The 24,264-nt window shown below is 37.2% G+C and overlaps 1 protein-coding gene across 1 annotated transcript in view; it reads left to right on the top strand.

Annotated features, from left to right (window-relative positions):
- The window catches only part of PRIM2 (DNA primase subunit 2), a 358,287-nt gene that overhangs the window by 169,623 nt on the left and 164,400 nt on the right, over positions 1 to 24,264 (top strand). Inside the window, exon 8 of the mRNA XM_047102680.1 lies at positions 10,973 to 11,040. Coding sequence (XP_046958636.1) covers positions 10,973 to 11,040 — 68 coding nt within the window. The remainder of the gene's footprint in view (positions 1 to 10,972; positions 11,041 to 24,264) is intronic.

Genomic DNA, 24,264 nt, shown 5'->3' with positions numbered 1-24,264 from the left:
GAGGGGAGAGGAAAGGAAGGGATGAATGGGTGGAGCACAGAGGATTTTTAGGGCATTGAAACTGTTCTGTATGACACTAAAGTGGTGATGCATGTATTATATATTTGTCCAAAACCATAGAATGTATAGCATGAAGAGTGAACCGTAATGTAAACTATGGACTTTGGGTTTGTCAACATAGATTCGTCAGGTGTAGTAACTGTGCCACTTTCATGGGGGATGTTGGTAATGGGGGAGGCTATACAGATGAGTACATGGTAAATCTCTCTATCTTCCTCTCAGTTTTGCTGTGAACCTAAAATTGCTGTGAAAATAAAGTCTATTAAAAGTAAAAAAGTAAAAAACCAAACCAGAACAAAAAACACTAAATTTGGTGTCTTTGTCATTTGTAGATATATATAAATGCCACTGCCCTAATATCACTGGAAGAGAGAGTAAGTACTATTCTGCCTCTTTGAGCAGAACAAGATTGTATGAAAGGAAAGGTCTAACTCGTGCTGATTACCTATCTTGGAGTTCTTTTAAGGTACAACTTTGATATTAGTGCATATTGTCATTCCTCTTGAGTTTTGTAAGGAAGGTGAAATCAGTGGTAGAGGGTAAAACCCCAGAGAACAAAATTGAGCAATATTTTCCAAGTGAGCATTGTTTTCTTGTCATTTTTATGTGTTTTAATTTAGCCAGTGTTGGGCGAGTCGTTCAGAAAGAAGGGATTTATTATTTTAAAATGAAGCCACCCTTTTGTTCTTCATTTTCAACTGATTGAGTCACCTTTGTTTTTGAAATGTCTATTGACTCTTAAAGAATCATGTACCGTATTTACCTATGTAGTTTAGCTCCTTGTGTATTTTTGCTCCTTCCCTTCATGCCCATCATTTGAAGAAGAAAATCGTGATTTCTTTTTCCCCTTTCTACAGGGCCCTTTAAAAATTCTGCTTCAAAATAACAACTGGCTGATAGCATAGTCTCCTTTAACATGTTAAGAGCAACAGCTTCACAGCTGGAGGCAGAATGCTTTCCTTAGCGAACATTTTCTTTTACAAACTGTAATTCATTTATTCCAGGTGTTTATTGAAAGAGTTAAAGGAGCTGTTGGTTGTATTGTCTTTCTTTCTCTCCCTCTCTCTAGTAAATCTGTAATTTCTTAGAATCAGTGTTATAAACTTTTAAGTCTATTGGCAAAATGCCTTATTTTTCTGATTACTCCCACTAGGGATAGCCCACACCAGGCAGATAACCTCTAATCTCCCATTCCATATCCAGAGCAGATATTGGCAATCAGTCCTCTTTCCTGGATGTAGCTTGGAATGAACCCTCCACACTGGGCTCTATAACCTACTCGTGAATAACAGTTGGGCATCACTGCTTTATGTGTAATCCCTGGCCTTTTTTGCCAGTCCATGATTTTACCTGTGACTTACCTGCTGATAACACCTAAATTTATATCTTTAACACCATATCCTCTCCTGGGCTCTAGCTCCACATATTCAGTTGCCACTTGGGTATTCAGAAGCACCTAGAATTCAGCATGCCAAAACACTTGATTGCCTTTCTTCTTCCCAACCTCCTCTTCCTATAGCTACTATGTTGCAGTTAATAGAATAATCTACCTGCCTAGATGTCCTCTATAGCATATGCTTCTGTTTTAGGCATAAAATTATGTGGAGTATACCTCCTTCATACTTCTCACATTCATGTCTTCCTTTCCACTTCCTTGCCACTGTTTCTATCATAGTTTGATTCTTTATCTTAGATACCTGGATCACTCACCTACAAACAGTTCCTCATACTGCTAGAAAATCACTCAGCCTTACTTTCCTCTCTTGAACTGTTTCAAACACAAATGTATGCATGTACTTACCTCCAGGATCATAATTCTAAAAATTACTCTTTCCATGCTGATCTGATTTGAGTGGAAAGTCTCAGAAGAAAGTATTTGTGTGTTTGCCTTACTCTTGAAAAGATAGGAGAGCCAAGCATGCTTTATATCTATGGTTTCCATCCTTGAGTAGATTAATCTTTTTTTTTTTTATTAAATTTTTTTTCAACGTTTTTTATTTATTTTTGGGACAGAGAGAGACAGAGCATGAACGGGGGAGGGGCAGAGAGAGAGAGGGAGACACAGAATTGGAAACAGGCTCCAGGCTCCGAGCCATCAGCCCAGAGCCTGACGCGGGGCTCGAACTCACGGACCGCGAGATCGTGACCTGGCTGAAGTCGGACGCTTAACCGACTGCGCTACCCAGGCGCCCCGAGTAGATTAATCTTCTAATTGCTATTTGAATTTAAATTTTCTTGCAACTTTGTGTCCTTTTGAGCTGGAAGTGTTTTAAGACTCCTTTCAAAATAACTTCTCTACCAGGAAGTGCATCCCATTTAGTTAACAATAGTATCTTGAAGGGCGCCTGGGTGGCGCAGTCGGTTAAGCGTCCGACTTCAGCCAGGTCACGATCTCGCGCTCCGTGAGTTCAAGCCCCGCGTCGGGCTCTGGGCTGATGGCTCAGAGCCTGGAGCCTGTTTCCGATTCTGTGTCTCCCTCTCTCTCTGCCCCTCCCCCGTTCATGCCTTGTCTCTCTCTGTCGCAAAAATAAATAAACATTGAAAAAAAAAAAATTTAACAATAGTATCTTGAAAATTGTTTAACATAGCTCCTTCATTATGTAACAATTTACATAAATGACAAAGGACTTTTTTCTTTTTTTTTACATCTAAGTGAGCTGTATTTGAATAGAATCACTTGTACACTGTTCCTGACTCATTTTCTGTAAATTTTTGAAGCGGATGTGTCTTGCCAGGTTATGGTTTTTTTAATGGGTGTTCACTGTAGAAGACTTTTAACTTTGATGTATGTTTTAAACTTTCAGTATTGTTGGGAAAATTATATTTTAGTAGACATTTTTGTTTTATTTGTAGCTATTATTGTATGACCAAAACAAAACAAAACAAAAACCCACATCAAAAGACATAGATTAGAAGGAAGGAACTATGTCGTGATTACTTTTTAGTATTTAGATTTAGATTACTGTTATAGTATATCCGTAATTTGAGTTTTGGACTGGTTTTTTTTTTTTTTTTTTTTTGGACTGGTTTATGTTTTTTTTTTTTTTTAATTTTTTAATGTTATTTTTGAGAGAGAAAGAGACACAGAGTGCAAGCAGGGGAGGAGCAGGGAGAGGGAGACACAGAATCTGAAGCAGGCTCCAGGCTCTGAGCTGTCAGCACAGAGTCTGATGCGGGGCTGGAACTCACTGACCGCGAAAATATGACCTGAGCGAAGTTGAACGCTTAACCAACTGAGCCACCCAGGTGCCCCTGGACTAGTGTTTTTGGGCTACTTGTTTCCTTTGAACTAGGGAGCTATAGTTTCAACTGCATTGAGTGCTTCCCCTCATTGTAAAAGGAAGACTTAAGATACTCCAGTCAGCTAGAAATGAAAAGAGAAATGTGTGTGGTCCCTCTAGTTGATAGGTCATATTTACCTAGGAAAACTTGAGAAATGCAACACCAAAAAGGCCAGTGTCTAGGGGAGACTTTTCTAAGCTCATGGTTCCATTGGAAATGTTTGAGTGAGGTGAATCTTTCATCTTCTCTACAGTATTTATTGAGTGCCTACTGTATGCCACACCATATGCCGTTTTAAGCAGTGGGGGAAAAGTGGGGGGCAAGACAGAATAGACAGAGTTTATATTCTTTTGGGAAGAGAAAGACACAAGTAAGCAGAGTAATAAAGTAATTTCAGATAGTGATGAATGTTGTGAGATGACTGAATAACAATACCTGCAGAGAGGGTGCTGCTTTACCACGAGTGATTAGGGAAGGCCTGTGGGCAGAAGTTACATTTGAGCCAAGTTGCAAATAATGCTAAGGAACCTTCAGTGCAAAATTTGGGAATCTTCAAGACTGAAAGTTTATGGGTTGGTGGTTCTTGAAGAGCACTGCCCTGTTCTGAAAAGTGAAGGAAATAAGAGGAGACAGAATCACACTGGGATCAGGCAAGGGCCTTTGACTGCTTTACAGGTGTAGTGTGATTTGCTGGGAATCATGGAGAGTGCTGTCTACCGTGTGGATGCTGATTTCAGGAGCTAGCACAGGTTCTACGCGAGTGCGGTAGCTAGCTGCTTATGGTCTAAAGAACCCAGTTTCTGGGTCACCTGGGTGGCTCAGTTGGTTAAGCATCCTGCTTTGGCTCAGGTCATGATCTCACATGTGTGGGTTCGAGCCCCATGCTGGGCTTTGTGCTGATAGCTCAGAACCTGCGTCCTGCTTCAGATTCTGTGCGTCCCTCTCTCTCTCTGCTCCTCCCCCACTAGTGCTCTGTCTCTGTCTGTCTCTCTCTCTGTCAAAAATAAATAAACATTAAAAAAACAAAAAAAAGATCCTGGTTTCCTTAGAAGTATAGTGACAAAGTTGGACCACATGCCTGCAGACTTTCTCTTGTGTTTTGTACCTTTGAATCTATGTGGTATTTATTGGCATTAAAAGGAGAATTGTTAGGGGCACCTGAATGGCTCTGTTGTTTAAACATCTGACTCTGGATTTTGGTTCAAGTCATGATCTCACAGTTTGTTGTATCAAGCCCTGCATTGGGCTCTGTGCTGACAGCACTGAGCCTGCTTGGGATTCTCTCTCTCCCTGTCTCTCACCCCTCCCCCTCCCCCCACTTGCGTGCATGCATGCACACATGCTGTCACTCTCTCTTAAAATAAATAAAACATTTAAAAAATTTTTAAAAGGAGAGTTATTAGATGGCAGAATCCCTTATTTTTTGTACTTACATATTGCAAAATGCTAGATATACTCAGTGATACTGACCGTTAAAATGACATTTTTTTAAGAATCCGTAATCTTGGGGCACCTGGATGGCTCAGTTAAGCATCTGACTTTGGCTCAGGTCATGAACTCATGGTTTGTGGGTTCGGCCAGCGTTGGGGTCTGCACTGGCCGTGCAGAGCTTTCTTGGGATTCTCTCTCTGGCCCTCCCCTGCTCCAGTGCTCTCCCTCTTTCAAAATAAATAAATGTTAAAAAAAAAAAAAAAAGAATCAGTAATCTGTTATACTTGTCTAAAAACCACACAAGCCTTGTATGAGTTAATTCAGCTTACTAGATGCATTCTTAATAATGAAAGGACATTCTGACAGCTCACCCCAACCTCTCAATAGTAATAAGAAATAAAGTATATGTTATGCCAACTTTTTTTTATGGTTCCCATGAAACATCCTTACCTCAAACAGCCCATTTAGCCATCACAGATATAAACTGTGATAGATCTTCCTTCTCTTTCATTGTTACATGTCAAGGACATTGCTGTATTTTTTTTTAATTAAAAACAACAAACAAAAATGTGCAAACCAAAGCCTATTGAAACTAGACAATTATTCATTTCATGTTATAGAGAAAAGTTTTTAATGTTGAAAATCTTACGATAGTGTATTGCTTTTTTGTAAGGCTGACAGTTGTGATTCAGTTTTGATTTAGATTTAGTTTTGCTCAAAGCATGAATTTGAAAAGCTTTAACCATGAGATGTAGATACGGATATATTTGCATGGAATTATACACTTGGAAGTCTTTGGATTTGTGACACATTAATATTTATTAAATATCTGTTATGCCAGTGCTGGGGATGCAGTGCCCCTCATAGTCCAGGTAATGAACTCATAGCTTCTTGGGCTCAGAAAGAAATTTCAGAAGAAATGATGGAGCCAGCAGTCCCTAAAATGAGGTTTATGTTCTGTCAGCAAAAGGTCAGCAGATGGCTTTAAAGAGCTTTGGAAAGAGCTTTATAACCTCATCTGCTTACCATGAAGAGATACATGCTCTTTTTGAAAATGCTAATTGTTTTAAAAGTTGAAAGCAAAAACCTTTGGAAGATTCAAAATCTTCCTTGAAATAATTTTACTCAGAGCATTGACCAGTGATTGAGGAATTATTCTTGTCAGTGATTAAGACGTTTGAAAATAAGTTGTAGGGAATGGGAAGCGGTGAGATGGGAGTCAAATCATTAAGTATATGTGTTCCAGAAACTGGAGCTATGGCAGATTTCTACCTGATATGCTCCCGTTGTGTCTTGTGCAATTGGCAGAAACTGTATACAGGCATATCTTGTTTTATTGTGCTTTGCAGATACTGCGTTTTTTTTTTTTTTTATAAATTGAAGGTTTGTGGCAACCTTGCATTGAGCCAGTCTATCAGTGCCATTTTTCAAATTACATTAGCTCACTTTGTCTCTATGTTACTTTTTGGTAATTTTGTCAGTATTTCAAACATTTTCGTTATCATTATATTTGTTATGATGATCTATGATTGGTGATATTTGATGGTACCATTGTAATTGTTTTGGGGCACCACAAGTTGTGCCCACAGAAGATAGTAAACTTAATTGATAAACGTTTTCTGTGTTGTGTTTGACCAACGACCCATTCCCCTGTCTCTCTCTCCCCTTGGACCTTCCTGTTCCCTGAGATGTGTAACAATCTTGAAGTTAGGCCAGTTAATAATGCTAAAATGGTCTCTAAGTGTTTGGATGAGACAAGTGTTCACTTGTCTCTCACTTTAAAGAAATAAGCTTTGTGAGGAGGGCATGTTAAAAACTGAGATGGGCCTAAAGCTAGGCCTCTTGTACCAGTCAAGTTGTGAATACAAAGGAAAAGTTCTCAAAGGAAATTAAAGGTGCTACTCCAGTGAACACATGAATGATAAAAGCAAAACAGCCTTATTGCTGTATGGAGAAAGTTTTTATGATCTGGATAGAAGACTGAATCAGCCATAACATTCCCTTAAGCCAAAGCTAATCCAGAGCAAAGCTCTAACTCTCTTTAATTCTGTGAAGGCTGACAGAGGTGAGGAAGCTGCAGAAGATAAGTTTGAAGCTCCCAGAGGTTGTTTCATGGGGTTCAAGGAACTATGCTGTCTCTATAGCATCAAAGTGCAAAATGAAACAGCAGGTGCTGATGTAGAAGCTGCAGCAAGTTATCCAGAAGATCTAGCCAAGATAACTAATGAAGGTGGCTCCACTAAACAACAGATTTCCGACGTAGATGAAACAGCCTTATATTGGAAAAAGATGCCATCTAGGACTTTCATAGCTAGAGAGGAGAAGTCAGTGTCAGGCTTCAAAGCTTCCAAGGACAGGCTAACTCTTTTATTAGGCCTTAAGGCAACTGGTGGCTTTAAGGTGAAGCCAATGCTCTTTCTTTATCATTTCAAAAATTCTAGGACTCTTTAGAATTATGCTACATCTACTCTCCTTGTGCTCTGTAAATGGAACAACAAAGCCTGAGTGATGGCTCATTTGTATACAGCATGGTTTACTGAATATTTTAAGTCCACTGTTGAGACCTCCTGCTCAGAAAAAAAGATTCCTTTCAAAATATTGCTGCTCATTGACAATGCTCACCCAAGAGCTCTGACGGAGATAGAGAACAAGATTAATGTTTTCATGCCTGCCAATACAATATATAAGGAGTAACTTCAACATTCAAGTCTTATTAATTAAGAAATGTATTTTGTGATATTGTAGCTGCCATACATAGTGATTCCTCTGATGGTTCTGGGAAAGTAAATTGAAAACCCAGACAGGATTCAACATTTTAGATGCCATTAAGAACATTTGTGATTCATGGGAAGAGGTCAAAATATCAACATTAATAGGAATTTGGGAGGAGTTGATTCCAACCCTCATGGATGACTTCAGGGGTTCAAGACTTCAGTGGAGGAAGTAGCTGCAGATGTGTTGGAAATAGCGGGAGAACTAGACTTAGAAGTGGAGCCTGAAGATGCGCTTGAATTGCTGCAAGCTCATGATCAAACTTGAGCAAACGAGGAGCTACTTCTTATGGATGAGCACAGAAAGTCGTTTCTTGAAATGGAATGTACTGGTAAAGATGCTGTGAAGATGGTTGAAATGACAACATAGGATTTAGAACATGACATAAACTTAGTTGAGGAAGCAGCGGCAGGGTTTTAGACGATTGACCCTAGAACTTTTGTGGGTATAATGCTATCAAACAGCATTGTGTGCTACAGAGAAATCATTCCTGAAAGGGTTAATGGATGTGGCAGACTTCTCTTTTATTTTAAGAAATTGCCACAGCCACCTCATCCTTCAGCAGACACTACCCTGGATCAGTCAGCTGCCATCTACATTAAGGCGAGACCCTCTACCAGCAAAAAGATTATGACTTGCTGAAAGCTCAGAGGATGGTTAGTATTTTTTAGCAGTAAAGTACTTCTAAAGTAAGTGCATTTTTTTTTTAGATGTAATGCCATGCATACTTAATAGGCTACAGTATAGTGTAAATATAACTTTTATGTGCACTGGGAAACCAGACAACCTACTTGATTCACTTTTTTTGCAATATTTGCTTTATTATGTTGGTCTGGAACGGAACCTGTAGTATCTCTAAAGTGTGCTTGTCGTCAGTCACACTCATCCTGTGCCCAGTGTTTCAGCAGTGTGGGTCAACAGGACATTTTAGAATGTCTAATGAAAGAGCAGGTGTAATAACTTCAGCCTAATGAGGGGAATGGTTAACTTTCATTTTGAAAATTTCAATTTGGCCTTTGTGTGGAGAATAAATTAGGGAAGAGGCAAGAGTGGAAGCAGAAACAACAGTGAGTGGAGATGTATTAATAGTTTAGGAAAAAGGAAATGAAGGCTAAGATTATGATAGCATTGAGTTGAGAAATATTCTCTGTATGGAATGAACAATATATTTTGAAATATATTGCAGTTACTGGAGTGTTTTTGTTTGCTTTCATTTAGAAAAGACAGTTTGATTAGAAAGCATGCTATGTAGATTGACAGAAGTAACTGAAAAAGCCCAGTCTGTCTTCTCCATCTGTTTTCAGAAAATTCACTTTTGAAATATCTAGATAAATTTTCTTTTTTGAGCATAACTGGTTCTGAGCCATGCAATCTCTTAGATGACATTTTATTAAGGGATTTGACACTAGCAGATATCGTGTGTATTAAAGTGTTATGTTTATAAAATTTTGGCTCTTTTTAAGTTAATTTATTTTGAGAGAGAGCGAGTACACACTTGGAGAAAGTGTGAAAAAGAGAATCTCAAGCAGGCTCCACACTCTCAGTGCAGAGCCCAATGTGGGGCTTGAACTCACAAACCGTGAGATCATGACCTGAGCTGAAGTCAAGAATGGGATGCGGGGTGCCTGGGTGGCTTAGTCGGTTAAGCGTTCGATTTCGGCTCTGGTCATAATCTCGTGGTTCATGAGTTTGAGCCTTGCCATCAGGCTCTCTACTGTGTTTTTTTAAATGAAAAAACAAAAACAAAAAAACAGTTGGATGCTTAGTTGACTGAGCCATTCAGGTGCCCCAAAAGTGTTTTGTTTATAAAACCTTATAAAACATACAACATTTTATGTCATGAAGTATAGATTTAACATTTCTTAGAGATACTGAGAGTCTTTTGGCTATGCTAAATTTGCAGCAGACTGTCTCACTTTATTTTAAATTAGTTGAAGACTGTTGACTGTGTTAACTCTTGTCCCAAAGTGGGAATGTCTCTCCATTTTATTAATTAGATGATTTAATTAGAATGACTTCACATGTGGCATTTTGGTCAACATTTTTTCCCCACAAGCACAGTATATATTAGATGTTTTAAAAGTGATTTTATTTTACTTGTATAATACTAAAAATTAGGTGTTATGAATTAAATGTGTTTTGTTTTTAGAACATTTTAATTAATGTATGAAACAATTAGAAAGGATACCCTGTATAAAAGCAAAGGCTACTTTCAGTTTGTCGTTTGCCTTAAGGAAGGTTCTGTTTTGTGAACTGTCAAATAATTCACTGTTACATTTCAAGATCTATATTGACATAATAGGATCTAGAAGAAATCTTTTACATTTGTTTTGGTGTTTTATTAAGGTTACTTCAGGCTCTCTGGTTGCTTTGGATGAATGTTTTTACTTTGGGGGAGTTAAATTCTTATAGTATAAGAGGGCTTTCTTTTAAGAACAGAAAAGAATGAGAGATACATAGAGATATAATTAATATTGCAATAAAGTATAGCAGAGGCTCACATTTTCATGATAAACTTTCAACCTGAGGTATAATATTTAACAATAAGGCTTTGAATCTTACATTTTCTTTTCTAGATCAGTTTGGTGTCAGTTGTCAATATTAAATACTTTTGAGTTGCTTTTGTGTGTTTAAAAGATATTCTTGGTTTCTTATAGTAATGTGGTTCTCAGAATGAAGGAGTACATGGTAGAGAGAGAGAGAAAGAGTTTGTGTGTGTGTGTGTGTGTGTGTGTGTGTAACCAATTCTGCATGTAACCAATTTCACAGTGGCTTAGCTATAAATGAAAGTTCCTCTCCCCAGTTTCTTCATCATCCCACGATTCAGTGCTACAAAGTTGATTGCTATAAATTTAGAAGTTTTTTCATTTTTATTTACAAAGATAATGTATGTATATTTTTTAATTTTTTAATGTTTGTTTATTTTTGAGAGAGAGGTAGAGCGCAAGTGGGGCAGGGGCAATGAGAGAGGGAGACACAGAATCCAAAGCAGGCTCCAGGCTCTGAGCTGTCAGCGCAGAGCCCAATGCAGGGCTCAAATTCATGAACCACAAGATCACAACCCGAGCCAAAGTCAGACGCTTAACTGACTGAGCCACCCAGGTGTACCTACAAAGATAATATTTTTATAACTAGAAGTTTTCTCATGAACTCATGAAAAGATGTTCTCAAGATATTCTTCTCTTATTCTTTTTGCTTTACCTCCTTTTTCTTTACTTCTAAACTCAGTGACCTATCCTGCAAAACTTAGGGCCATGTAGTTAGCTTTACTCACATGTGTCAGCTTTCTGTGCAATTCTTTAATTTAAAAAAGAAAAAAAATGTGCTTACATTTTAAGTACCCCCTCTCCCTGTTTTGCATTTAGTGTTCAGATGTGTTCAGTAATTGATCTTTGCCGTTTTTACTAACCCTGTTTTCTGCTTTTAGTTAACAGCCAGGTCCTTGCCTGCTGTGCAGTCAGATGAGAGACTTCAGCCTCTGCTTAACCATCTCAGGTAATAAGATGACATAACCCTTATGCTTATGATTGCAAGTGCATCAAAGTGGGCAAAGTGTATTAAAGTGATTAAAACCCCTTCAGTTACTAAAAACTTAACAGTTTTTGTTCCTTGCTTTAATTCTGTGATGCAAGTTGAAGTTCTTAATATAATACACTTGCTACCCTTGACTTTGGGGTCTGTTCGAAGCTTTTTAATTCCATGAAAGTATGTAGAACTAGTTGATAAGTTGAAGTTAAAACAAGCAGAGGTGACTACAGAAAGATCTCAAAGGAATGAGCTATTTACATGCAAAGTGAAAGCATACTTCTGGGACCCGCACAATTTTATTGGGGATAGATGAAATAGGTAGGATTTGTTTTCTAAATACAAGAATAATATATTCTCATTATTTTTTAAAAAATTAGAAAGTATAGGAAAGGGAAAGGAAAAACCCATCATTACCACTCAGAAGTAATACTTCCTTCTGTGCTGTTTTGGAACCTAGTGTTGAAATTATACTTTACATTTGCTGGGTTTTTTTCATTTTAAAATAAATGCAAGACTTTTCTGTTATTAGCCTCTCTTCAAAAACATTATTTTTAGTGATTGCATGGTATTTTATTGTATGACTGTACTGTAGTCTATTCATCCTTTTGGGGGCATTTAGATCATTTCCAGTTCTTTTCACTAGTGTAAAAAATGCCATATGTTAATCTTTGTCTATATTTTTTATCATTTTCTTAGCATAGGTTCTCAGAAGTGCAATTACTTTGTCAAGGCATATGAACCATTTTAAAGATTTAAGTATATGTATTTTTCAAAAACCTTATCCTGCTTATATTTTTATATTATACAAGATCGCCCATTTTACTGTACCCTGAAGAAGAGAGGACAACTAAAACCATTGCTAATTTAATAGTTAATCACAGAGGATACTACTGTGACCAAGTACGTTTCATTGATTCTTAGTAAGAATGATCCTAAAACATTTTATTACCCATTTTCATTTTGGAGTGGAATTAACTATTTGTATATTTGTTCATGTGTTGTTAGAATCTCCTGATTTTATTTGATCTTACATATTTTAGATGTAAAGGATAGTAATTCTGAGGTGTATTTGTTATTACATTTTTTTCTTGAAAGTTTTTGAAAATGGTGCATTATCCATCATACCTATGTTTTCAAGTTTTATGTAGGCAAACATCTTATAGTTTCTTTTTATTCTTTTTTTTTTTTCTTTTTGAGTGTGTCCAAGGGACCTAAATATAGAGGGACAAAGTTTTTATTAAATGGCTATATATCACTGTGCTATCTTAGATTGTGTGGAATTCACATGTTGACAGCACATGCTTCCCCTTCCCTTCCAACGATAGAAACAAAACATGTCATGAATTACAAAGTAAGTTTGAGGGCCAATTTCCTGTTGCTTGCACTGGTTACCAGAATTGCCAGTTCTCTTCAATTAACCTGTTTTGAGAGAGTTTGGTTCTTGAATTTAATGCCAATAACATATCAACTATGGCTCAGCCCACTTCTGTTCTAAACTACCTCTTTGTATGTGACTTCTTTCCTCCCTGCCTCCCACACTTCCCAAGTTCATTCAACAACCCTGAATCACCCTAATTTATTCCATTTTGATCTCTGTTTGTCTCTTCACAACCTATTTCTCTTTCAAGATTTTACTCCTCTTTCTGTTGCCTCTAACAGACAAAAGGCAAAATATTCAAATCAGAAGTAAAGCTTAAGAAGTAAAAGAAAAATAGGAAATGCTTTCAGTAAATCCAAGTAGTACATATTGGTGAATTAAACGCTTGTCCTAATTGACATATTTGTCTTATGTATAAATGTGTATATTAATGTCTTTGGGATTTATCTTTGCACAGAGCTCAGTTAGACAGAATTCATTGAGAATGAAAGGAGATCAGGATCCTGCTGTTGTATCAAACAGCACAAAGTATGGCTTTACAAGATTTCTTTCTCAATTTTTATGTGTTTTGAATCTCAGTTGCTTATTTGTCAGGGTTTGAAAACTGATATGGTATCCATTAATCACACAACATTCTGGAAAATATGTTTCAAGAAGTCTGTCTGATTGTTGTTTTAAAAAATACAATTCTATAATTATTTAGTTAGAATTACATTGTTTTCTGCCAAAGGCCAGGGCAAGAGTAGATAAAATGTCATCATAAAAGTAGATGAGAAATGTCAAAAACAGTGAATTTCTGAGCTAAAGAATGAGTAACAATTTGAAAACGATACTGATCCAAGCATTTGCTAATTGTGCCTTTGAATTGTAACATGTAAAGTAGATTTGGCTTTAATATTTTAAGGAGTCAGATCAAATAGATTAATAGTGACCAGAGCAATGTTAATCTGGGCCCCACTTCATATTTTGACTTACCTGATCCTAGGATGGATGTTATTGAGAGTGGGCAACTCAGTAGATAGGATGTAAATAAACTTTGGGCACATGCTTGAAGTGTGAGAATGGATAAAAAGGTAGTTATAGAAAATTGGCCCTACCTCCCATCTAATCCCCCCTCCCCACCTTTTTAATCGAAGTATAGTTGAAGCATAATGTTGCCTTAGTTTTAGGTGTACAACATTATGCTTCAACAAGTTTATCTGTTACGCTGTGCTCACCACAAGTGTAGCTACCAACTTTTTATTCTTTTAAAACTTAGAATGTTACTTCTCATTCAGAAACTTAGATGGATATTAATTTCTAGTATCTGTTAGTGCTCTTTATTTTTCTTCACTCCTTTTCACTTTTTTCTCTTTCCCACCTCTCTTACTCTTCTCTCTGGTAACTTTTCCTTCCCAGAGACACGATTTTTAACCTCTGTATAATTGTTTTGTTGTTGAGGATGGTTCAGACTAACATTTCATTGGATTGACTAGCATGAATACTGTACACAGTTTTTGCATTTCCTAGAGCACTGTTACTGAATCATGTTTGAGTTGCTTCCCCAACCTCCCTCTCCTGCCCATCCAAATCTCTTGATTTTGTCTCCTGAGTATCTCTATTGTTGTAGTAACTTCTTCTATATTTTCCTTGTTGCCCTGTTTGCCCTCTAAAATATTTCACACGATTGCCAGAATTATATTATTCCTTGGCTTAAAATCATTCTCTGTCTCCCCAATTTCACTGCAAAGGAAGTCTGAACTTCTTGAGTGGCTTGTGAGGTCCTTCTAGAAGGGCCTGCTGTGTCTCTTTGGATGCTTTTAGTACTGGTCCCCTAACTTCTAGTGCCACCAAATGCCTGAAGTTCCTCTAATACTGCTTGCTGTTGTCGACCTCTCTGCCCTTGAGAATATCTTTCCATCTGCCTGGAATGTTCTCCCCTTCCTTCCTTTCAGTAACTTAACTAATTTTTGCTTGTCCTTTAAGACTTAGCCCATGTTACCTCATCTGATAAGTTTTCCCTGACTATTTAGTTCCCAGGCCACTCCCCCCAGTTTGAATCTGATGTTTTTTATATGTGTTTTCATAATATCCCCATGGCTACTTGTGTATTACAGAACTTACAATGTGGTAATCATTTGTTTACTTTCTGATGACTCCATTATAGTATGGGCTGCTTGAGAGCTTGTAAGGTGACTTTCAAATTTGTATTTCCAGTGCTGGGACAGTATATGACACATGATAGGTGTTCATTATGTGTTTCATTGAATGAATGAATGCATATTATAACAGAAATATTCTCTTTGTTTCCTGAATGATGTTTTTGTAATTTGTAAGTCATATTGCCACATTTTTTCGGGTATAAAACCTGGTTCAGAAGATATAAACCTAAATGTCTGAATCTCACCTTTAGTTAATGCTTGATTCTATGCAATAATGATGGGTTCTTCTTCCTCCACCTCAGTATGGTAATTGTCAACTAGAATTTAGATTAACTACTGACACATCTCTTCAAGTCCTTGAAACTTGCACAAACTGTACATTCGTTTAGGCCTTTCATTCTCAGCAGAGTTCATTCAGGACTGGTTGCTAGGCAACAAGGGCTAGATGCTACATGTAATATGCACCAACTGATGTTTCTTTTTTATCATTATTAAATGAAATGGCTTCTCATTTTATTACCATGTCAGAGACGTCTGTATGTAGGGTGGCAGCTGATGTGCATAGTTTGACACTTTCTCTTGTACAAAGAAAGTAACCTTGTGATATGCATTTCAAGCATATTGTCTTTTTTGGGTGTCTAAATGTAATGTTTTTCTTTTTACCTTTCTTTTGCTTAGTTCAAAATAGGAAATAATGCTATTTGATTTGAAAGGTTCTAATGATAATCTTGTTACAAAATAGTTACCATCATTGATTTGCATGACCTGTATAGTTTAGATGTTACCTAGGGGGGATAGACGTTAGGAGGTTGAGATTGAGATCATTATTAGGTCTAATTTTGTTAGTGCCTCTAATGATCAAAGAAGAATGATGAATTGCATTTTAATTAAATTTGTCAATAAAACTAATTTGGGAGATGATACAAATACCTGTAAAAATTAAAGTAGCACTACAGAGAAATTCTCAAATCCTTTTTACAGGACCTAGACACTCAAAAGAGAATTAGTTTAACACTTTGCCAACCTACTAATCTAGGATATTGCTTAACAATATATATTATTCTGAGGATGTTGAAGTGATGTGTCAATTTTTTTTAATTTAACCTAGTTCTCTAGTTAAAAGTTAAATTAAGCATAGAGAAACATTTTGCTTCAATGTCTTATGGAAATACAAGCTTATTTTTATTCATTTGTAGTGTCCATCCATTCATCAGCAACTGAGTGCCTGTTATAAGCTTGGAATAAAAACATAAGACCCATTTTCTGTTCGCAAGGAGTTTAAAGTTTTGACTTCATTTGAGAGGCACTTAAACATGGCACAAAATTTGTAAACATCTCTAATAGAATTAAACACAAAATACATAATTTTATTATTTTAACTGTGTTTCTCATGGAATTATTTCCTTAAATAGTAGAGTCGTGACTTGTTTTGGATTCTGTACTTCCAGCACAGTAGTGGCTCCCAGTGGGTACTCATATTGGACTGAACTTTACTCTCACTTGAGAGCTGATGTTGTCACTAATGAAGAAGGAGCATAGAGGAAGACAAGGGGATTAGGGAATGAATATGTTGCTGAGATTATAGGTTTGGTAGTTTAAGACATTTTAAACTTCAGGTGCCTGTGGAGCTCTGGGGCAAATGTTTAGTAAGTGGCTAAATACAGACCACAGTTTAAGAGTGAGGTTTACACCACAGAGAGACTCATTTGCTAATCATCACTGTTTAGGTGGTGGGTAAAATCAGGGCAATGGTTGATATCACTCAGGGAGAGAGTATAAAGTGACAAGGGGACATGGCCCTGGATAAAACTCATATGTAGAACCTCAGTGTTTAGGTGACTTGCAATGGGCAGTGATGAAGGTAGGAGGTGAATTAAAAAAGAAACCAGTGAAAAGTAATGAGGAATCTTGAATGAAACAGGAACACAAGGGATAACGGGATCAAAGATGCTAAGGGAAAGATTTCAAAAAGGAATGGTAAACATTGTCAGATGCCATAGAAAAGTCAGTTGAGAATTATATAATGTCAGTTGGATTAGGCATGTGGGGGTCACTGGTGGCTTAGCTACAACATTGTAGTGGTGCAGATATCATTCTGATTCCTGTGAAGAGTCTAGAAGTAAATGAGAAATTATGCTGTGGAAGTACAAGGGAGTGTAGCCTACTCTTGGCAGAGCAAGGAAAAAAGTAGACAATATCCATGAGTTTCATAGTTGGAGAAAGTTGTATTTTTCCTTAAGATTGGAAAGGTGAATATGTACAGGTTAAGGGGGAAATGAAGTCTGTGGAACTAAGAGAAAATAATTGAAGGGGCGAGTTTTTAGAAGAGGTAGGAGGAGATGGGACCAAGAAATCACACTGGCTGGAGTTCACAAAGTACTTTTTATAGTTCTTATTCAGACCATCTCATCCCATAAGACCAATTCATGACAGATGGTCCTTTATCATTATCCTTTTTTTTTTAATTTTTAAGATTTTATTTTTAAGTAATCTCTACACCCAATATAGGGCTCAAACTCACAACCCTGAGATCAAGAGTTGTACACTCCACCAACTGATTCAGCCAGGCGTCCCTCATTATTCCTGTTTTAAAGTTTGGTTGGTGATAGAACCTCAAGATGTTCACTATTAAGGAAACCTGATTTTTCTAATGAAAAGTACTACGTTTCCCTTCTCAAAAGAAATGAATGAATGAATGATTTCATAAGACTTTACTATTTTTTCAAAAGTGATACTAAGAACTCCTCAATTGGAAGAAATAAAATTGCTTAGACTTAAAAAAAAAAGTTAAATTTCCAAATGCCAGAGAGAATTTGAGTAAATTCTCTATCTATCTGTAAAGAACCTATCATTAGATGTGTCATCTAATGGGTCTCATCTCATCGTGACTTTGCTGTCATCCTCACATCACTGCATTTTCTAGGGTGAATTGTATAATGTACTGATTTTTAAATTTGGAGATATATAAAGGTCTTGGACTATGTTCTTGTGAATGTAGAAGTTTATCGTAAATAAATATCTTTGCTAACCTAATTATATTACCCATGGGATTATACTTATAAAATGGTATTAGATTATCAAGAGCATATATTAAAGATGATTTTTATTATGTCACTTAAAAACAAGTAAGTATGAACAGGTGAGACTAAAGAGGGAAACTTTCAGCTCACGTGAGAACTTTAGTTGTTTGAATTTTTTTTTCCTTAGAAATAATCCCTTTCCCCACAGTGTATGTATCCTCTTTTACCCTTCCACCTCAAGACTTGAAATGAATGGGGGCAGATTATAATTATTTTTTTTAACATTTTATTTATTTTTAAATTTTTTAATGTTTATTTTTGAGACAGAGACAGAGCATGAGCAGGGAAGGGGCAGAGAGAGAGGGAGTCATAGAATCTGAAGCAGGCTCCAGGCTCTGAGCTGTCAGCACAGAGCCAGATGTGGGGCTCAAACTCACAAGCAGTGATATCATGACCTGAGCTGAAGTTGGACACTTAACTGACTGAGCCCCCCAGGTGCCCCAATAATCTAGGTGCCCTAGATTATTAATTAGTAATCTAATTAATAGATTAATAGCTTCTCTTAAGTAATGCTTTGCCTTTCATTAAAGAACAACTAATTAAAAAACATGTATTTATTATACTGTTTCTCCTAAATTTGTTAGCATATTTGAGCTCAACAATGAAATAGAAATCAAATAAAGGTAAAATAAACCAGCAAAGTAGCATATAGCCTATAGTAAATACTTGGACTGCATCACATGGATTAACTTGTAATGCATCCTGAATTTGTAAACACATGCTTATATTAACCCTTTATTTTAAAATCATTTAAAATAATGAGCATCTTCCTTCAGTTGGTATTATTACAGACTGCTCTTGTAAATTTTTTTTCTAATGCAGTACATTTGGTTAATATGTACACTTTTGTTTTTTTGAGAGAGTGCATGTGTGTGCTATTGGGGGGGAGGGGCAGAGAGGGATAGAGAGAGAATCCCAAGCAGGCTCCACACCCAGCGCAGAACCTGACATGGGGCTCATCTGTCGACCTTGAGATCATGACTTGAGCTGAAATCAAGAGTCAGACACTTAACTCACTGAGCCACCCAGGTGCCCCAGTATGTACACATTTTTATTTATTTCTCTAAAGCTCTTGCTGTCATAGATTTTATATCAGAAATGCAATCTCTGTAAGAGACTTTTCCCAGTGTACATCATGGTGCAGTTCTTGGTGTTTTCTTTTTGAGTTCATTCTCATTTTGAAATCAGAAAATTGTGTGGGCATTCATGTGCTAGAAAAAGGTTTAGTGGATAGGGACTTCCACCAATTGAGGACTGAAATGAAAGCCTCATTAATGTGGTCCACATGCTTCAGTTGTTTGTCAACCCTCTCTTATCCCCAGTTCTAGCCTCCAGCAGTGCTTTGAACTATGTATTTCCTTTCCTGCATGCAACAACAACAAGCTTTTACAGCTCAGTGACTATTGTGAGGGTGTTCTAGGTGCCTTGTAAGATACTAATAAATTAAAAACAATGTATTCTTTTCTATTATTTATTGTCCTTGGAATATTTTCATTTCTGTATGGAACATGTTCATGCCTTCTTAGAAATGCACAAAAAGTATTTAAAATCAGCTTGTTGTGTTAAAGGCACTATAAAGGATATTCTGACTATATACAAAGGAACTAATAGATGTGATCCCTTAAAAATGTATATTCTAACAAGGAAAGAAGACCATTTTATGCACACACACACGCCCCTATACAGTGCCTCTCCCCCACACCCCCCCCCAACCAAAGCTGTACTAGAATAATTGCTACAGCTTAATCAAGTAGAGTAAATAGACATAGGAAATCTTATTTGTGAGAGGTGATATCTTATGTGGATTATGTTACAAGTTTAATGCCGTTTAAATTGTTTCTGATAAAATATAGGGGCCACTGAGGGGCTCAGTCAGTTAAGCATCTGGCTCTTGATTTCGGCTCGCATCATGATCTCTGGGTTCGTGAGATCGAGCCCCACATTGGGCTCTGCGCTGACAGCGTGGAGCCTGCTTGGGATTTTCTCTCTCCCTCTCTCACTGCTCCTCTCCAGTACACACCTGTGTGCTTTCTCTCTCTTTGTCAAAACAAATAAACATTCAAAAAAGTTTGTAGGCACAATATATAAAATTTGGCCAAATACAAGAGATGAACCCTGTGTTACTAATAAAACCACTGCCAAGCCTTTGTTGTAATCTCTATGTATAATTTTATGTAATTATAATTAAAGTGGTTAAAGTTAAACATTCTTTCTTATAATATGTCATAACTAAGTATAAAATTTATTTCCATGAGTCTAATTTTAAGTGAGTCTGTAATGCTCAATTGAAGATAGATCTATTTTTACTTAATTGTTCCCATTTTATTGGGTATTTTCTTTTTTTGTTTTGGTTGAATAAATCTGTGAAAAAAATTTTTTTTAATGTTAGCAGTTTGGGAGCACTTGGGTCGCTCAGTCACTTAAGTGTCTGACTTCAGCTCAGGTCAAGATCTCATGGTTTGATTTTGAACCCTGTATCAGGCTCTATGTTGACAGTGCGGAGCCTGCTTGGGATTCTCTTTCTCTCCCTCTCCCTCTCTTTACCCCTCCCCTACTCACGTACTCTCTCAAAATAAATAAACTTAAAAAAAATGTTAGCAGTTTTTTTATGGCCAGGTGAAGTAAACTGGGGAGAAGAAATGCCACGATGATTTTATGACGAATGAATTGTAATGTAGATGTTTTCTAGCAGAGGGAGCTAAGAACAAAGAGCAGCAGCAAACTAGGTGGTGTATAGGTTTGAAGATACAAGGAATTCATTATTCTAAAAGTGTCGTGTTGTCCAGGTGAGAAAGTGGCAGAGTTCTTAAGTTAACCACTGACTTGAAAAAGTTCACGAAGCTGAATTTTAAACCTTATGCATCTAGATTGGAACCTTCTGTTGTAGCCATGTCAAATTACCACAAGTTTAGTAGATTAAAACAATACTCATTTACTGTCATACAGTTGTATAGATTGGAAATCCTACATGTGTCTCATTGAACTAAAATCAAGATGTCAGCAAGGCTCCGGTCCTTACTGGAGGCTCTGGGGAAGAATATGCTTCCTTCCGAGGTTCCCGTTTCTTTGTGGGCTGTCACCCAGGGTCCTGTCTTTGCCCCTAGAGGCTGCCCACATTCCTTAGGCTGTGTAGGAGCTCCTGGAGGTCTCTTTCTGGTGCTTGCATGTGGATTTTAACGCAGAGCCAGCAACCGCTCATCAAGCCCTTCTTATGCCTTCAGACCTCTCTAATGTCTTCTGCATCTTTCTGCTTCTATCCTGAGAAAGTTTTCTGCTTTTACCACCTCATGTGATTAGATTGGCCTACATAAATATGCAGGATAGTCTCCCCATCTCAAGGTCCTTAACCTAAATTTCATCTGTACGGTCTCTTTTGCCATGTAACCTAACATATTCATGGGTTCCCAGGATTAGAGTGTGAACATCTTTGGAAGGGCATTGATTTGCCTGTTTCAATGAGGAAGTTGTTTAGGGGGTTGAAAACAGCTTTTGCATCACCTTTCATCAGTTGTACAAGTAAGCCACCACTCTTAATATATATAGAATACTAAATTTCCCTGGGGTTTTTTTAGATAGGTTAATTCACTTTGCTAGCTTAACATGTTTTAAAGTTGAAAAAAGTTAACAAATGATTTACAGAAACATGGATATATGTAAAATAAAAATATATTTATGGAAACATAAATTAGTTACTGATTTTCTTTTTAAGGATATAGAAAGAAAATAGGAAAATCTTTCCTGTCTTTGACTGGCTATGTAGTCATGCCAAATATGTACCTTTGTAAATATTAGACTTTGTAATCAGGTTGTGCATAGTGGCTGTGACTTGCAGAGGAACTTTGGTGTGAGAGCTGTTTGGTAATAAATGGTTATAAACCTTTTAGCATTCTAGGAGTTTTATTATCATTTATTTAACATATTTTAAGGGAAATATTTTAAGGGAAATTCTACTCAGCGCAAGACATGGTGCTCAGTTCTAGGGATACATATTTGCATCTGCTCTTATAGGGCTTAATCTTGATCAGAAAATAAAGAATTTTAACTAAAGTAATTACACTAAATCATAATGATTGTTAGCATTGTAGAGGTACATGATTCCATGGGAGTACACAGTGTCATGGAAACACTGAAGCCTTGCGTAGTATTCTTGTAGCTTATCTGTAACTAGAGGTTTAGGTTTCTGTTAGCCTTCTTACTCCAAAGTTTTCTTAGGGATTTCTGGATTGTGGAAGCTGGTAGTCTTCCTGAGAAGCAAAATTTATGATTGCTTATGCTTTTCAAGTAGTTTTATTATCTACATTTATTAAGTTTCCTATTCACTTAGTGGGTGATTATTTATTTAAATTTAAAGATTATTTATTTTTGTTTTCAGAGAGAGAGCTCACCTGTGCAAGTGGGGAGGGGCAGAGAGAGAGAGAGGGAGAGAGAATCCCAAGCAGTCTCCATGCTGTCAATGTGAAGCCTGACATGGGGCTCGACAGGAACCATGAGATCAGGACCGGAGCCCAAATCAAGAGTTGGACACTTAAGCTACTGAGCCACCCAGGCACCCCTTGCTTAGTGGGTTTCTTTAAAACATTGATTGTCCTCTAGTTAAGTAATAAAGAAAATTAGTTATTTTATACTGTGTTAGGCATAAAGTGCTAACAAAGTATAAAATGATGATGATGCTATATGAAATAGCTTTCTTAAAAAGTCTGAAAAAGCATTGTGGTCGTACCTGTAACACATTAGCAGCTAACAACTAATTTGTTTGGTGCTGATGGAAGTGTTCTGTGCTATTCCATCCAGTTTTGTTTATAAAACAAAATTTGATAAACTGAGCTGAGGGCAGACAGACTACTGATACTGAGACTCACCAAAGGTTTAATACCCTTTCAGTTGTTTACAACTACGACTGAGAAAGTAATTATATAAAAGATAATACAAAGTGAATTTAAAAAGCCTATTTTTGGGGCGCCTGGGTGGCGCAGTCGGTTAAGCGTCCGACATCAGCCAGGTCACGATCTCGCGGTCCGTGAGTTCGAGCCCCGCGTCGGGCTCTGGGCTGATGGCTCGGAGCCTGGAGCCTGTTTCCGAGTCTGTGTCTCCCTCTCTCTCTGCCCCTCCCCTGTTCATGCTCTGTCTCTCTCTGTCCCAAAAATAAATAAAAAAAAAAAACGTTGAAAAAAAGCCTATTTTTAATTGAGCTACCTTGGTCCTTGACATATTGCTCACAGACAATCTAAAGGAGGCTACTAAGGACATCCACCAAAGGAGTCTAACGGTGTGTCTTCTCGGATCTTGAGAGGTCTGCCCCTAACCACCCGAATTAAAGCACACCCCTCCATTGCTTTGTGATATACCTTATTCCTTTTTCTTCACAGAAATATCACTAGCTGGTGTTTTGTTTGTTTGTTTGTTCATTTTGTTTTATTCATTTGTCTGCAGCATAAGCTCCATGAGAACAAGAAATAATGTTCAACTTGTTTACTGCTATCCTTCTATTACTTTCAACAGTGGCTGGCAAAATAAGACCTCAGTAAACCCTTGAATGAGTGAATGAATGGGAAAAACACTTTCAGGTTTTAAAATTTTACCTCTCATTTAGTTTTTTAAAGCTACTGTTAAAAAATTCAATGAAATAAATTTTAAAGAACTTACTGGCTTTGTTCAGTGATTCGTGATTCATGAATCAGGCAGCATCCACTCTAACAGATACAAATGAGCTCCTAGGAACTGTACAGAATGAAAGACCTTTATAGGCAGAAGGGAGTAGGAACAAGGAAATTATACTAGATAAATGAGGCTTGGTTGTTGCAAAGTCACGTTTCTTTAGGGCTTGGCAGGGGTCTGTTGGGTAGATTACCTAACTAGTGCTGATTAGGTGATTCCTGATTGACTGGTTTAAGATTCCATTTCTGGGAGAACTGAAACTGTAATTAAGTCTTAGTGTAAGTGACTCCATTTTGGGCCTCTTGTCTTGTTTTTAACACTACTAAGTGTTGAGACTGAATGAGATGGTAGTTTGGATAGAAAGCTGGTGGCTTTTCTCTCATTTCTAAGTAAAAATTCTGATACTCTACCTTTGCAGAAATTCAGTCCTGGTTTTGTTGTTTGGGAATTTGGGATTCTTTCATAAATCAGGAACTAATCATGGAGGACTGAGAGTGCTTTCTGTTCCTCAATGTGACCTCAGAAGAGAGATCCCTTTTTTTCTCCCCATTGAATTCGGATTTTGAAAATGCTCATTTAAAAAGTGAAACAAAAAAGCCTGTTGTGTTCCTTGCTGTTTTTATCTATGAAATGACAGCTTTAAACATTATGACCATCATTAATGGCTGTTCAAAACCAAAGGAGTCTATAGGGAAAGTGTGTGACTTCTGGACTGTCACTTTAAGTCCTCATTAGCTGTTGCCTTTATCTTGTCTTTGTCCACTTTCCCCCAGAAACCCCAAAACATTGTGTCCCTGATTCTCTGCTGTTATTAGGGAAAGATGTGAGAGGTAATCCTAGAGTTACATAAACTTATGATAGCCAATCTCAGAAGCATTCTACACTCTGTAACTATTTGTGGGGGAATGGGAAGATATCCATCAATTTAATGTATTAA

Source organism: Lynx rufus, unplaced genomic scaffold, assembly GCF_022079265.1.
Source record: "Lynx rufus isolate CCGP_SWC_20201006 ecotype Redwood Valley unplaced genomic scaffold, mLynRuf1.p SCAF_6, whole genome shotgun sequence".
Lineage (NCBI taxonomy): Eukaryota > Metazoa > Chordata > Mammalia > Carnivora > Felidae > Lynx > Lynx rufus.
The sequence above is the reverse complement of the archived record's forward strand: the minus strand, read 5'-3'. Positions and strand labels throughout refer to the sequence as shown.